At 50.7% G+C, this 13,536-nt stretch overlaps 1 protein-coding gene and 1 long non-coding RNA gene across 2 annotated transcripts; both read right to left on the bottom strand.

Annotated features, from left to right (window-relative positions):
- Window positions 1-314: 314 nt before the first annotated feature.
- LOC148378056 (janus kinase and microtubule-interacting protein 3-like) lies at window positions 315-1,982 on the bottom strand. Its single transcript, XM_088368044.1, has 9 exons — window positions 1,869-1,982; window positions 1,583-1,645; window positions 1,398-1,496; window positions 1,079-1,312; window positions 893-958; window positions 763-831; window positions 609-686; window positions 372-552; window positions 315-328 (listed from the first exon to the last, which is right to left on the bottom strand). The coding sequence occupies exons 1-9, from the start codon at window positions 1,935-1,937 to the stop codon at window positions 315-317; spliced, it is 873 nt and encodes a 290-aa protein (XP_088224170.1). The 5' UTR covers window positions 1,938-1,982.
- A 1,775-nt stretch (window positions 1,983-3,757) lies between these two features.
- On the bottom strand, window positions 3,758-4,435 carry LOC148378055 (uncharacterized). The gene is made up of 3 exons (XR_015856221.1): window positions 4,306-4,435; window positions 4,068-4,181; window positions 3,758-3,836 (listed from the first exon to the last, which is right to left on the bottom strand). It is a non-coding gene; the product is annotated as an uncharacterized LOC148378055 (long non-coding RNA).
- Window positions 4,436-13,536: the final 9,101 nt, after the last annotated feature.

Raw genomic sequence — 13,536 nt, 5'->3', positions numbered from 1 at the left:
CCTCTGTCACCGTGGCGGGGGGTATACGTTGGCATCGGAGCGTCTGCCAACGTCTGAGACCGGCTGGCAGTGTATCGGAGGTGTCGAGTGCGGTGCCGCTGGAGCTCACTCACCAGCTGGTGTTAGGGCCACAGAATGAAGGCCAAGGAGAAGAATAGAAAGAGAAACAGAAACTTCTCCTCCAATTGTTTGATTTGTCTCTTCTGAGCTTCGATGAATTCTTTCAGCTCTTTGTTCCTCTAGGACGGACAAATGGAAAGTGGCATTCAAAAGCCAGTAAGCGTGCAAGTAAGTGCCGGGCTGGCTTTGGGCCCTTACCTGTTGCGCGCTGTGCAGCAGATCCATTCTCTCTTGGAGGATGCAAGCGTCGCGCTCCCTCAACTCGCACATCAGGGCTCGCTTCCATTGGTCCACGGCGCTCCTAAGCTCTTCTCTCTGATCCGCCGTCAGCACGTCATTCACGCCAGCGTGGCTGGCTTTTTCGCCGTCCGTGGCGGGGCAGTCCCGCTGCGGTAGCGCCTCGTACAACATGGCCTCCAGCTCCAGGATCCTCTGGGCCGCAATCCTCGTCCATCAGTGGTCCGGCGGGAGATTTGAGGGCGGCTTACCTTATGAGCCTGGTCCATGGAACACTTCCTGAAGTCCAACTCTTCATCCAGGTAGCCCTTCTGCTTGCAGAACATATCCTAGCACAGCTCAAGGTCAGAATTGTTGGGGCACATTGCCGGAGTTCCCCTTGGCTGATGTCGCGTGTCTGTCTACCTTCTCACTTTCAATGTCCAACATCTTCTGTTGAAGTGCTGACTTGGTCACTTTGATGTATTCTAACCACTGAGGAAAGGCTGCTGTCACATAAGCAGAATGCGAGAGCGTGCGTGGACGTGCGCGTTACCTTCTCGGCTAGGGTGAGAAGGGTCCTGGCGTGAATCACGACCATCTGCTCCTCGTTGGTGAGATTCTGCAAGAGCCCAAAGGCACAGCGTCAACAAGCTTCTTTCAGCGCAAAGCCTTCCAAAAGTCACATTTGAGCCGCCGAGTCTCGTGGAGTGCGAACATAAGGAGTTCGACATACACTTACGGCGTTATAGCCCAGGATGTCCAGCTTCTTCATCAGATCACTGATGACGATGTCCGGGGGAAAGGCGCAAGGAGCAATGTAAGGTGTTCTGGGACCTCGGGTTAAGGTTAGGGTTGCGAGGGACGGCTTACGTACGCTCACGCCCTCGGCCTCGCAGTAGATCTGCAAAGGGCTGAGGCCGTCTGGGAAACGGACTTGCAGACACTTCAAGACGGGGGAGCGCCACTCCCTCTCCTGAAAGGCAGAGGCATGCATCCGTCCGTCCGTCCGTCCGTCCGTCACATCTCTGGCCTCAACACGCTTGTGCGAGTCTTCCCACCTCCAGCTCCAGGATGCGGAACTCAAGCAGTTCGTTTTGGTCTCGGATATCCTGGATGTGCTCTTTCAGACGCGCTTCTTCCGCCTCCATCCGCCTGACCTGAAAAGACAGTCAGACCTCATCTGCGGGGCTTCCCGACAGGTGTGACGCCAAGCGACTCCGCCCAGCGCCTTTCTTTCCGTCACCTTTTCCGCCAACTGCTGATTGCTCTGACGCAGCAGCTGCTTCTCCTCCACCCACTTGACATTCTAGAAGAGACAAACGCGTGGACAGCTTTGGAATGTTGTGTCATTTTCATCCACAAATTCTTTGGTTGACTGGAAAATGACATTTGCTTTTCTCCGCATTTTCCCAGCCACGTTCGGGGGGGGGTGGGGGGGGGGGGGTTGGTCCAGTAATGCCAGACGGATGAGTGACTGAAGAATGTAGCTATTTTGTCTGAGAAAAAGGTGTGCTCATTGATGAGCTTACCTGTCCTTGTTGCTTCAGCGCTGACTCCAGATCTGCTACTCTGCTTTGATAGTGACCCATTTCTACCATCAGCTTTTCTCTGGTCTGAAAGGAGGAGGAGGGAGGCTCCTCCTCCTCCTTTCAGACCAGAGAACACCCGAGGCTGGGTGAGAACGGGGAGGCTGCGACCCGGCCGGGGGTTGCGGGAAGGGGCGCCACCTTGATCTCCTTCTCGGCGTCGTAGTCCCCTTCGCTGGTCTGGGCTAGCAGAGCGTAGGCTCGTTGCAGCGCTTGATATTCTTGCGTCAGCTGGCGGTAGCGAAGCTCCGCCTCTTCATGCACACACCAATGCAACACAGCACTAGTACCAGAATCAGTCAGACCGGCGACAAAGCACCCGCGACGCAAAGACGAGTCCGATTCCAGGCTGAAGAGGAATGTTTGGTGCCAATACGCTGGCAGAAATGGCGGGCTACCTCTTCGGGTTCCGTGTCGGGGGTTCTGTCGGTGTGAAAAGACAAGGACGATCCGTCCGAGTCCACCAACACGTCTTCGTCGTAGCCGTAAAATGTTTCGATGACCTGCGGGCGCGGAAGCAAACATCTCTCTGAACAAACTGAAGCGACACCTCACGATGAATCGACGAGAGGAACGATAGCGAGAAAAAGGCCATTTCATCTTGCGCAACACCAAGCAGCCGCAAACAAACAGACTCACCTTGCAGGACCTCACGCTTTGTTCCTCCTCAGAGATTCTCGACGTCGGTATCGTAGCAGCAAATCTCTCTCCTGTCGACACAAATAATCCGCCTTTGAGATTCTTTGGATGCAAAGGGAACGAACGGCTCCGGCGCAGAAACAAACGCGACTCACAATGACATTTCTGACATGAGCTCCTGTCTCCAGAGCCTGAAAAACACATCACCGGCGATGATTGGAGGGACGCTCGTCTTTTCCAAAAGTGACAACTACAGGGTGTGTCAGGGTTTTCCAGATTATCTTTATCGTATCATTGTGTTGCTTTGACTTTGACTGCGACCTGTAATAAATAATATTATTTATCCCCTATTTATCCCTATCGCTTATCCCTTCCTACACAAAGTTGTAAAACACCCCTTGCTATGTTTTGACTAGAGGTCAAGGGCTTCCTCCATTCAATCCACTCTTACACCCACCCTGTTTCTCTTAATTAAAATGCTCGTGCAGGAGCCGAGAGTCAGACTTCATTCGTACAACGGATGGACTCTCCACCTGCAGGTGTCCAAAAGAACTTACTTGTCTCCCGTGTGGTTCTTGCAAAATAAGTTGGAGCGAGCGCAACTCTAACAGGGTGCATTTTGCCACTAGCTGCCTACGGACAATGACGTCGCGCTCGCGGCTCATGGTTGACGGGCTGAGCAGCCGGGCAAGTCCGTCGTTTTCAGCGCACAGCGAGTGGCAAAGGCGCTGACAAAACGGGAGCTTTGAGCTGCTGAAAACGGCAAAACAAGTCTAAAGCGTGTTCAAACGCGTGCGCACAATGCTCCTGCTTGAAAGGTCGGAATTTAAGGGGCCAATTTTTTGGATGGCGGCCGCCGGCCAAGCTTTGGACGGAAAAGGTTTCCTGGCGACAGCGAGCGAGCGCGGCGCTGCCGTACGTGCACCGAGTCGCCTGCCTGAAGACCTTGGACAAGTCGTCGATGATGTGCCGCTGCTCCACAACTTGAAGGAACTCCATTTCACCGTCCTGCTGGCCGCAACCGCGGTCCAGGTCATTGAGCGAACTAGGCCTTCTCTGTGGAACACAAATGCAGTGGACTCTGTTGGCACGCCGCCGTTGTCCGCGTCGACTTACCAAGCTTGCCATCTCCTCGTTCTCCTGGGTGACAAAGCGCACTTTGTTTTCAAGGCGACACAGCACCAGCGAGAGTTCTTCATTCTTCCTGCTCAGGCGTTTGTTTTTGTACAGGAGTGGCAGAAACTGGCTTTCTGTTTCTCTCAGTCGCTTTAGCTGCAAGCATGAAGTGCGGGATGTGAAAGACGCACAACACGCGGGCCAGAACGTATCCATTCCTTTTGCATCGGTTTGAACGGAATCGTGGCTTTGGCTCCCAATAAAAGACATCTACCAGGCAACCGACTCGCCGCGCCGCTCAACTAATAAGCAAGCGCAATGGGTGCCTCGCTGGATGGCGCGCATCAAACGTAGCGCAAACCTTCAAGCGTGCCGTCAATAAATTACCAGTTCATTGCGCTCTTCAGAAAGCAGGGCGTTTCGATCCTCCAGTTTCCTGATGACTGCGCTGAGCTCAGCGATTTTCAGATGAAACCGTCGCGTGTCCCGATCCTCCTGAGACTGAAAACGCCCCGCAACACACACACACAAGCACTCGTTCAAAGTTCAAAACTGTTTTTGTGCTACCTTCCTCCAGCAACGAACTAAGTCATGCGTACTGCAAGTGTGTGATGAGGTGGCTTACGCAATAAAGAGGATTGCTAGTAGCGGCGTTGACCCCACTTCCAGGGTAGTTTAGGCCCGCCCTTTGGGAATCCCTCAGGGCAGCGATCTGCTGCTCGGCAGCCTGAGTCTGCAGCTGAAGGCGGTGGACGTGGCCGGCCCCAGGGCTTCATCCAAAACACTAACCGCTCTGTCTTTCAGCTTGATCTCATCCGTCTGGATGTACAAACGGGGAGCGCTCAGGCAGGCGGGCAAACTCATTTGCCAGAATTGTGACAAAAACAAAGAGAGCAACCGGCCAATTTTTTTCTTGAATCGACTAGAACACCTTTGCTGTGACAAAAGCGAAGCGAGCAACCGGACATTTTCTTCTTGTGAAATAGAATAGAATAGAATGCCTTAGGTGTCATTGCACTGCAGGTATACAACGAAATTGGGAACATAGCCACGCACCGCGCATCTGATCAGTCCTACCAGTCGGCGGATCTCCCTCTCGCAGTCTCTCTTGGTTCGGCTCAGCTCCTCCCGATGCTGGTGATGAGCCGATCGGAGCTCGGCCGCTCGGGACTGCCAGGCCTGCTGGGCCGCTGCCAGGGCTTCTTCCGCGCTCCTGGTGGAGGCGACACCGCTCGGTCTCCCGACACCGCCGCGTCTCCTCCACCTCCGCCAGCAAAGCGCCCCCCCTCCTCACCTGAGCAGACATTGCGCCACACCGGGCCGTTGAGACCGCAACGGAGCGCCGCGACGCTTACTGGGGACAAGCTACACAATACGGTAGCGGCCGCATCGAAGCCCGACGTGGCGTGCGGATAGTCAGACACGGATAGAGCGGATCACCTTGTCCATGGAGCCGTCCCTCAGGCTGAGGACCAAGGCATTCAGTCGCTGGATCTCTCCATCTTTGATTTTGATCACTCTCATCAGCTCCATTTCATGCTGCCGCAGTAATGTCTCCCTGGTAATGGCTAACTCTTTCTGCTTCTCCTCATGGAGTTTGCTTTTGAGTTCCGTCATGGCGGCGGTGGCACGGTGGTGCTCCGCCCGCAGGTCCTGACTTCTCTCTCTCTCCAGACAGCTGACCTGACATGACTTAGACTTAGACTTAGACAAACTTTATTGTCATCTTGTCTGCACATGGTGCATACAAAACGAAATTCCGTTGCATACGTCTTACAACAAAGTAGTGATATTGCAGTTGAATAGAAGTAACATATCCTATGAATATATATATATATACATATATACTATATATATATATATATATATATATTAAAAATAAGTGCAGCAGTGATAATTATGCAATAGTGCAAGTAGGCAAAACAGTATTCAAGAGTGTGCAGAGGAATGCTAAACCATGTATTAAACTTCTATTTAAAGGGTTTATACAAGTTCAGTAAAGTTGGTAGTGCGAGATAGTGCAAGATAGAGGTCCGTAGTGTCATAAAGTACAGTTCTGTGAATGTGTGATGCAGAGTTCAGTTTAGAGCTCAACAGTTCTAGTGTTCAACAGTCTGATGACAGCAGGGAAAAAGCTGTTGCAGAACCTGGTGGACCTGCAGCGGATGCTGCAAACCTCTTCCCAGAGGGCAGCAGGGAGAACAGTCCATGGTGGGGGTGTGATGGGTCATTGATGATGTTACGGGCACGGGACATGCAGCGCTGAGATGAAATGTCCTGAATGGAGGGAAGAGGAGCCCCTATGATCCTCTCTGCTGTCCTCACCACTCTCCTCACGTTCTTCCAATCGGAGGCGGTGCAGCCTCCACACCACACAGAGAGACAGCTTGTCAGAATGCTCTCTATGGTGCTCCTGTAGAACGTCCTCATGATGGGTGGGGGCAGGTGGGCTCTCCTCATCCTCCGCAGGAAGTACAAGCGCTTCTGTGCCCTCTTGACCAGTGCCGTAGTGTTCATAGTCCAGGTGAGGTCTTCTGTGATGTGGACCCCCAGGAATTTGGTGGTGCTGACCACCTCCACAGCTGAGCTGTTGATGATCAGTGGAGCGTGGTGAGGCTGTTTCTTCCTGAAGTCGACGATGATCTCCTTCATCTTCTCCTCATTCAGGATCAGGCTGTTTTCTCTGCACCAGCCCACCAGCTGCTCCACCTCCTCTCTGTAGTCCAGGTCGTTGTTGTCTCTGATGAGCCCCACCACCGTTGTGTCGTCTGCTGACTTCACGATGTGATTGGTGGTGAACCTGAGGACGCAGTCGTGTGTCATCAGGGTGCACAGCAGGGGGCTCAGGACGCAGCCCTGAAGGGAGCCTGTGCTGAGGGTGATGACATCAGAGGTGTTCTGTCCGACCCGGACTGACTGAGGTCTGTTGGTGAGGAAGTCTAGCAGCCAGTTGCGAAGGGGGGTGTTGAAGCCCAGGTGTTCCAATTTTCCTACCAGATGCTGTGGGATGATGGTGTTAAACGCTGAGCTGAAGTCCAGGAACAGCCTCCGCACATGGGTGTTCTTCTCCTCCAGGTGAGCCAGGCTCAGGTGAAGAACGGAGGAGATGGCGTCCTGAGTGGAGCGGTTTTGCCGGTCGGCAAACTGGAACGGGTCAAATAATAGGGGGAGTCTGGAAACGATGTGACCTTTAAGCAGCCTTTCGAAGCACTTCATCATAACCGGAGTCAGTGCAACAGGCCGGTAATCATTAAATGAGGTGATTTGAGGTTTCTTCGGCACCGGAATGATGGAGGCAGTCTTAAAGCACGCCGGCACTGTGGCTTGGCCCAGCGAGGTGTTAAAAATGTCTGTGATGACCCCAGCCAGATGACTTGCACATTCCCTGAACACACGCCCAGGAATGTTGTCGGGGCCAGGGGCCTTACAGGGGTTGACTCTCCTCAGGGTCTTCAACACATCGGCGGAGTCAAGGCAGAGTACCTCCTCTTCCTGATGGGGGACAGTTTTAACTGCTGGAGTGCCGTTTAGTGCCTCGAACCTCCCAAAGAAGTTATTTAGACCATTTAGAAAGTCAACATCAACTACACCCACCGGGGGGGGGGGGAGGGTGAGTTGTAGTCTGTAATCGCCCGTATGCCTTGCCACATACTCCTGATGTTTTTGACGTCGTGGAAACGATCCTGAAATTTTCGACTGCGGTCTCGCTTCGCTATCCTGATGGCACGGTTCAAGTTGGCTCTCGCTGTCCTCAGTGTCTCCTTGTCGCCAGACTTGAAGGCAGAGTTCCGCGCTCGTAGCGTTTGACGTACCTCCTCAGTCATCCAGGGTCGTTGGTTGCCCCGGGTGATGATATTCTTAGTGGTGCTGACGTCCTCGGTGCATTTGTTGATGTAGGCTGACACAGTCATGGCACACGCATGTCTAATCTACATCGGGAAAACTGGGAGGGAGGGAGGCAGGCAGGGAGGCAGGCAGGGAGGCAGGCAGGGAGGCAGGCAGTGTCTGTCTGTTGAGGTTTTCACCTTGTTCTTCTCCTGCTGAAGTTCTAACTGGACGTCCATCAGTTTGGTTCTCAGCTCGTCATTGGCGGCCTGAAGGGCGTCCGTTCGCTCCGCCTTGGCCCGCCCTGCCGGAGCTCGTTTGGACATCTCTTACTCGAGTCTCGCCCGGTCGTCAGTCAGAGATCACAACATTTGTACCTGGAGAGCACAAACGCAGCGCTGTTTTCCACTGGCTTCGAACTCAACTTCAATCGGTACCGTAACTTACAACATCATAAACATAGAACTAGCTTGACTTATTCATTGAATAAATGCATTTGGTTCTTCAAAACTGCATCACGCAACATAGCGTGACCGAGACGGCCGTTATCCACCTGCGTGAAGTTATTTGGTGAAATGAGATGTTTAAGACACCATCGTTCTGTCTCTATGTAGATGAAGGGAAATAATCGATTGCTGAAGGTCCAAAGGTGTTGTGATAAACAAATAAACATATTAGTGATTAGTGACATATTTGTGATAAACATATTAGGCAGGATAATCACATATGTTAACGTGACTGTCCACACTGTATTTATTTATGGTTATTTGTTAAATCGAGTACTGTTAGACATGAAATAGGAAGTGTTTAACATAAATGGAAGACGAAAGGGGTACTCACCATTGTAGCTCCTGCTGGTCAATGATACGAGCCTCTTCTTGCAGTGGAAAACATACAGCCAACAAACACCGTGGAACCTAAAGGAATGAAATTAAACATTAACATTTAGCCTCAACCAACATTCACAGATACAACGCAACGCAAACTACACAAACGTAAATCTTTTTAAACACAATGAGTTGTACTTACCGTGTACGCTCTAGACGGTCCACTTGCAAGCAGAAAATAAAGATATTTCTGTTGATAATCGTCGTGTTTGTATCCGGTGTCTCGCTCAAGGCCATTGCGCCCACAGATTTGAATTTTGGCGAGAGTTCAGCCTATTGACGTCATTTCCGCGGTGTAATACCCGCATATCTGAAACGGCAAAGTTAAGAGTAGCGTTAAATAAAGTTTTTAGTCAACGCAATAATTTACAACCGTTGACCAGTCGAAATAATCGTCGAAATTTGGCGTCTGTGGCTGGAAGCAGACGCCGAGTTCGACATTCCTCCCAAACGCCACACTCCCTCGCTTTTCAGGGCTAAAAAAAAAACAGTTGTAATTACCTTGTACGCTCTAGACGGTCAAGTTGCAAGCTGAAAACAAAAATATTTGCCTTGTTAGTCATCGTGTTACTAACCGCTGTGTCTTGTTTGCCATAATTGCCGCTTTCCTACTTCCTGTTGCAAGCCACGCCCACGGATTATAATTTTGCCGTGAGTTCCGCCTATTGACGTCATGTCCGCGTCACATGACTGCGACGTAATATTATCTAAAACTGTTTGTGCGGTATTGTGTTGTTCTGTGCGGTATTGTGTTATTCTGTGCGGCGTCGTGTTGTTCTGTGCGGCGTCGTGTTGTTCAGTGCGACGTCGTGTTGTTCAGTGCGGCATGGTGTTGTTCAGTACGGCATGGTGTTGTTCAGTGCGGCATGGTGTTGTTCAGTGCGGCATAATGTTGTTCAGTGCGGCATAATGTTGTTCAGTGCGGCATGGTGTTGTTCAGTGCGGCATGGTGTTGTTCAGTGCGGCATGGTGTTGTTCAGTGCGGCATAATGTTGTTCAGTGCGCCATAATGTTGTTCAGTGCGGCATGGTGTTGTTCAGTGCAGGATGGTGTTGTTCAGTGCGGCATGGTGTTGTTCAATGCGGCATGGTGTTGTTCAGTGCGGGATGGTGTTGTTCAGTGCGGCATGGTGTTGTTCAGTGCGGCATAATGTTGTTCAGTGCGGCATGGTGTTGTTCAGTGCGGCATGGTGTTGTTCAGTGCGGCATGGTGTTGTTCAGTGCGGCATGGTGTTGTCCAGTGCGGAATGGTGTTCTTCAGTGCGGCATGGTGTTGTTCAGTCCGGGATGGTGTTGTTCAATGCGGGATCGTGTTGTTCAGTGCGGGGTGGTGTTGTTCAGTGCGGGATGGTGTTGTTCAGTGCGGCATGGTGTTGTTCAATGCGGCATGGTGTTGTTCAGTGCGGGATGGTGTTGTTCATTGCGGCATGGTGTTGTTCAGTGCGACATAATGTTGTTCAGTGCGGCATGGTGTTGTTCAGTGCGGCATAATGTTGTTCAGTGCGGCATGGTGTTGTTCAGTGCGGCATGGTGTTGTTCAGTGCGGCATGGTGTTGTTCAGTGCGGCATGGTGTTGTTCAGTGCAGGATGGTGTTGTTCAGTGCGGCATGGTGTTGTTCAATGCGGCATGGTGTTGTTCAGTGCGGGATGGTGTTGTTCAGTGCGGCATGGTGTTGTTCAGTGCGGCATAATGTTGTTCAGTGCGGCATGGTGTTGTTCAGTGCGGCATGGTGTTGTTCAGTGCGGCATGGTGTTGTTCAGTGCGGCATGGTGTTGTTCAGTGCGGCATGGTGTTGTTCAGTGCGGAATGGTGTTGTTCAGTGCGGCATGGTGTTGTTCAGTGCGGGATGGTGTTGTTCAATGCGGGATCGTGTTGTTCAGTGCGGGGTGGTGTTGTTCAGTGCGGGATGGTGTTGTTCAGTGCAGGATGGTGTTGTTCAGTCCGGCATGGTGTTGTTCAATGCAGGATCGTGTTGTTCAGTGCAGCATAATGTTGTTCAGTGCAGCATGGTGTTGTTCAGTGCGGCATGGTGTTGTTCAATGCGGCATGGTGTTGTTCAGTGCGGGATGGTGTTGTTCAGTGCGGCATGGTGTTTTTCAGTGCGGCATAATGTTGTTCAGTGCGGCATGGTGTTGTTCAGTGCGGCATGGTGTTGTTCAGTGCGACATAATGTTGTTCAGTGCGGCATAATGTTGTTCAGTGCGGCATGGTGTTGTTCAGTGCGGCATGGTGTTGTTCAGTGCGGCATGGTGTTGTTCAGTGCGGCATGGTGTTGTTCAGTGCAGGATGGTGTTGTTCAGTGCAGGATGGTGTTGTTCAATGCGGCATGGTGTTGTTCAGTGCGGGATGGTGTTGTTCAGTGCAGGATGGTGTTGTTCAGTGCGGCATGGTGTTGTTCAGTGCAGGATGGTGTTGTTCAATGCGGGATGGTGTTGTTCAGTGCGGGATGGTGTTGTTCAGTGCAGGATGGTGTTGTTCAGTGCGGCATGGTGTTGTTCAATGCAGGATCGTGTTGTTCAGTGCAGCATAATGTTGTTCAGTGCAGCATGGTGTTGTTCAGTGCAGGATGGTGTTGTTCAATGCGGGATGGTGTTGTTCAGTGCGGGATGGTGTTGTTCAGTGCAGGATGGTGTTGTTCAGTGCGGCATGGTGTTGTTCAATGCAGGATCGTGTTGTTCAGTGCAGCATAATGTTGTTCAGTGCAGCATGGTGTTGTTCAGTGCGGCATGGTGTTGTTCAATGCGGCATGGTGTTGTTCAGTGCGGGATGGTGTTGTTCAGTGCGGCATGGTATTTTTCAGTGCGGCATAATGTTGTTCAGTGCGGCATGGTGTTGTTCAGTGCGGCATGGTGTTGTTCAGTGCGACATAATGTTGTTCAGTGCGGCATAATGTTGTTCAGTGCGGCATGGTGTTGTTCAGTGCGGCATGGTGTTGTTCAGTGCGGCATGGTGTTGTTCAGTGCGGCATGGTGTTGTTCAGTGCAGGATGGTGTTGTTCAGTGCAGGATGGTGTTGTTCAATGCGGCATGGTGTTGTTCAGTGCGGGATGGTGTTGTTCAGTGCAGGATGGTGTTGTTCAGTGCAGCATAATGTTGTTCAGTGCGGCATGGTGTTGTTCAGTGCGGAATGGTGTTGTTCAGTGCGGCATGGTGTTGTTCAGTGCGGCATGGTGTTGTTCAGTGCGGCATGGTGTTGTTCAGTGCGGCATGGTGTTGTTCAGTGCGGCATGGTGTTGTTCAATGCGGCATGGTGTTGTTCAGTGCGGCATGGTGTTGTTCAGTGCGGCATGGTGTTGTTCAGTGCGGCATGGTGTTGTTCATTTCGGCATAATGTTGTTCAGTGCGGCATAATGTTGTTTAGTGCGGCATGGTGTTGTTCAGTGCGGGATGGTGTTGTTCAGTGCGTTATAATGTTGTTCAGTGCGGCATGGTGTTGTTCAGTGCGGCATGGTGTTGTTCAGTGCGGCATGGTGTTGTTCAGTGCGGCATAATGTTGTTCAGTGCGGCATAATGTTGTTCAGTGCGGCATGGTGTTGTTCAGTGCGGGATGGTGTTGTTCAGTGCGGGATGGTGTTGTTCAGTGCGGCATGGTGTTCAATGCGGAATGGTGTTGTTCAGTGCAGGATGGTGTTGTTCAGTGCGGCATGGTGTTGTTCAGTGCGGCATAATGTTGTTCAGTGCGGCATGGTGTTGTTCAGTGCGGCATGGTGTTGTTCAGTGCGGCATGGTGTTGTTCAGTGCGGCATGGTGTTGTTCAGTGCGGCATAATGTTGTTCAGTGCGGCATGGTGTTGTTCAGTGCGGCATGGTGTTGTTCAGTGCGGCATAATGTTCAGTGCGGCATAATGTTGTTCAGTGCGGCATGGTGTTGTTCAGTGCGGGATGGTGTTGTTCAGTGCAGGATGGTGTTGTTCAGTGCGGCATGGTGTTCAGTGCGGGATGGTGTCTTTCAGTGCGGCATGGTGTCGTTCAGTGCGGCATGGTGTCTTTCAGTGCGGCATGGTGTCGTTCAGTGAGGCATGGTGTTGTTCAGTGCGGCATGGTGTTGTTTAGTGCGGCATGGTGTTGTTCAGTGCGGGATGGTGTTGTTCAGTGTGGCATGGTGTTCAGTGCGGCATGGTGTTGTTCAGTGCGGTATCGTGTTGTTCAGTGCGGTATCGTGTTTCTCAGTGCGGTATCGTGTTGTTCAGTGCAGTATCGTTGTGTTGTTCGTATTGTGTTTAACACTTAGCCTCTAACACTTAGCCTCTAACACTTAGCCTCTAGCATCTAGAAGGTAAATAAATAGGAAGGAAGGACTCACCGGTGACGCCTTCGCCCACGTCCAAGCGTTGTACTTTGTATTTTCATCCTTCTGACAGTGGAAAACATAGCCAACAAACACCGTGGAACCTAAACGAATAAAAGAAAACTATCATTTGGCCACAACCAACATTCACAGATACAACACAATGTGACGTGCGGGGTTGAGGTTAAAGGTTGAGTGAAGGGCCCTCGTTTTAAACTACTTTTTTGAAAAGGATTGGGAACAAGTAAGACGTATTTAATTTATTTAATGGGAAGTAGTAAGAGCTATATAATTTAATCTATGTATTATATTCTATTGTATTGTATTCTGTTGTATTCTTTTGGATTGTATTCACACTAACCCCACTAAAACTTCAGCCCACAAAAACTCGCCTCTGGCGCCTAGCCTCTGGCACTTAGCCTCTAACACTTAGCCTTTAACACTTAGCCTTTAACACTTAGCCTTTAACACTTAGCCTTTAACACTTAGCCTTTAACACTTAGCCTAGAAGGTGAATAAATAGGGTTAAAGGTTGAGTGAAGGGACCTCGTTTTAAACTACTTTTTTGAAAAGGAGTGGGAACAAGTAAGACGTATTTAATTTATTTAATGGGAAGTAGTAAGACTTATTAAATTTATTTAATCTACTTTTCTTCCCAGGCAAAATTTGATGTGCTGCAATTCCAAATTTCCAAAGTGAATGAAGGAATGAAGTCCTTTAAATTATGATTTTGTATAAATACTAGGCATTAACACAAAATCGACGGCACAAAATGGGCAGACTTTACTTGTTTGAAAAGGACTGGTTACAAGACAGACTTTTTTAATTTATTTAATGGGAAGAAGACTTATTTAGTTT

The sequence above is a fragment of the Syngnathus floridae genome, unplaced genomic scaffold, assembly GCF_059516105.1.
Source record: "Syngnathus floridae isolate MCC-2025c unplaced genomic scaffold, RoL_Sflo_1.0 HiC_scaffold_67, whole genome shotgun sequence".
Taxonomy (NCBI): domain Eukaryota; kingdom Metazoa; phylum Chordata; class Actinopteri; order Syngnathiformes; family Syngnathidae; genus Syngnathus; species Syngnathus floridae.
The sequence above is the reverse complement of the archived record's forward strand: the minus strand, read 5'-3'. Positions and strand labels throughout refer to the sequence as shown.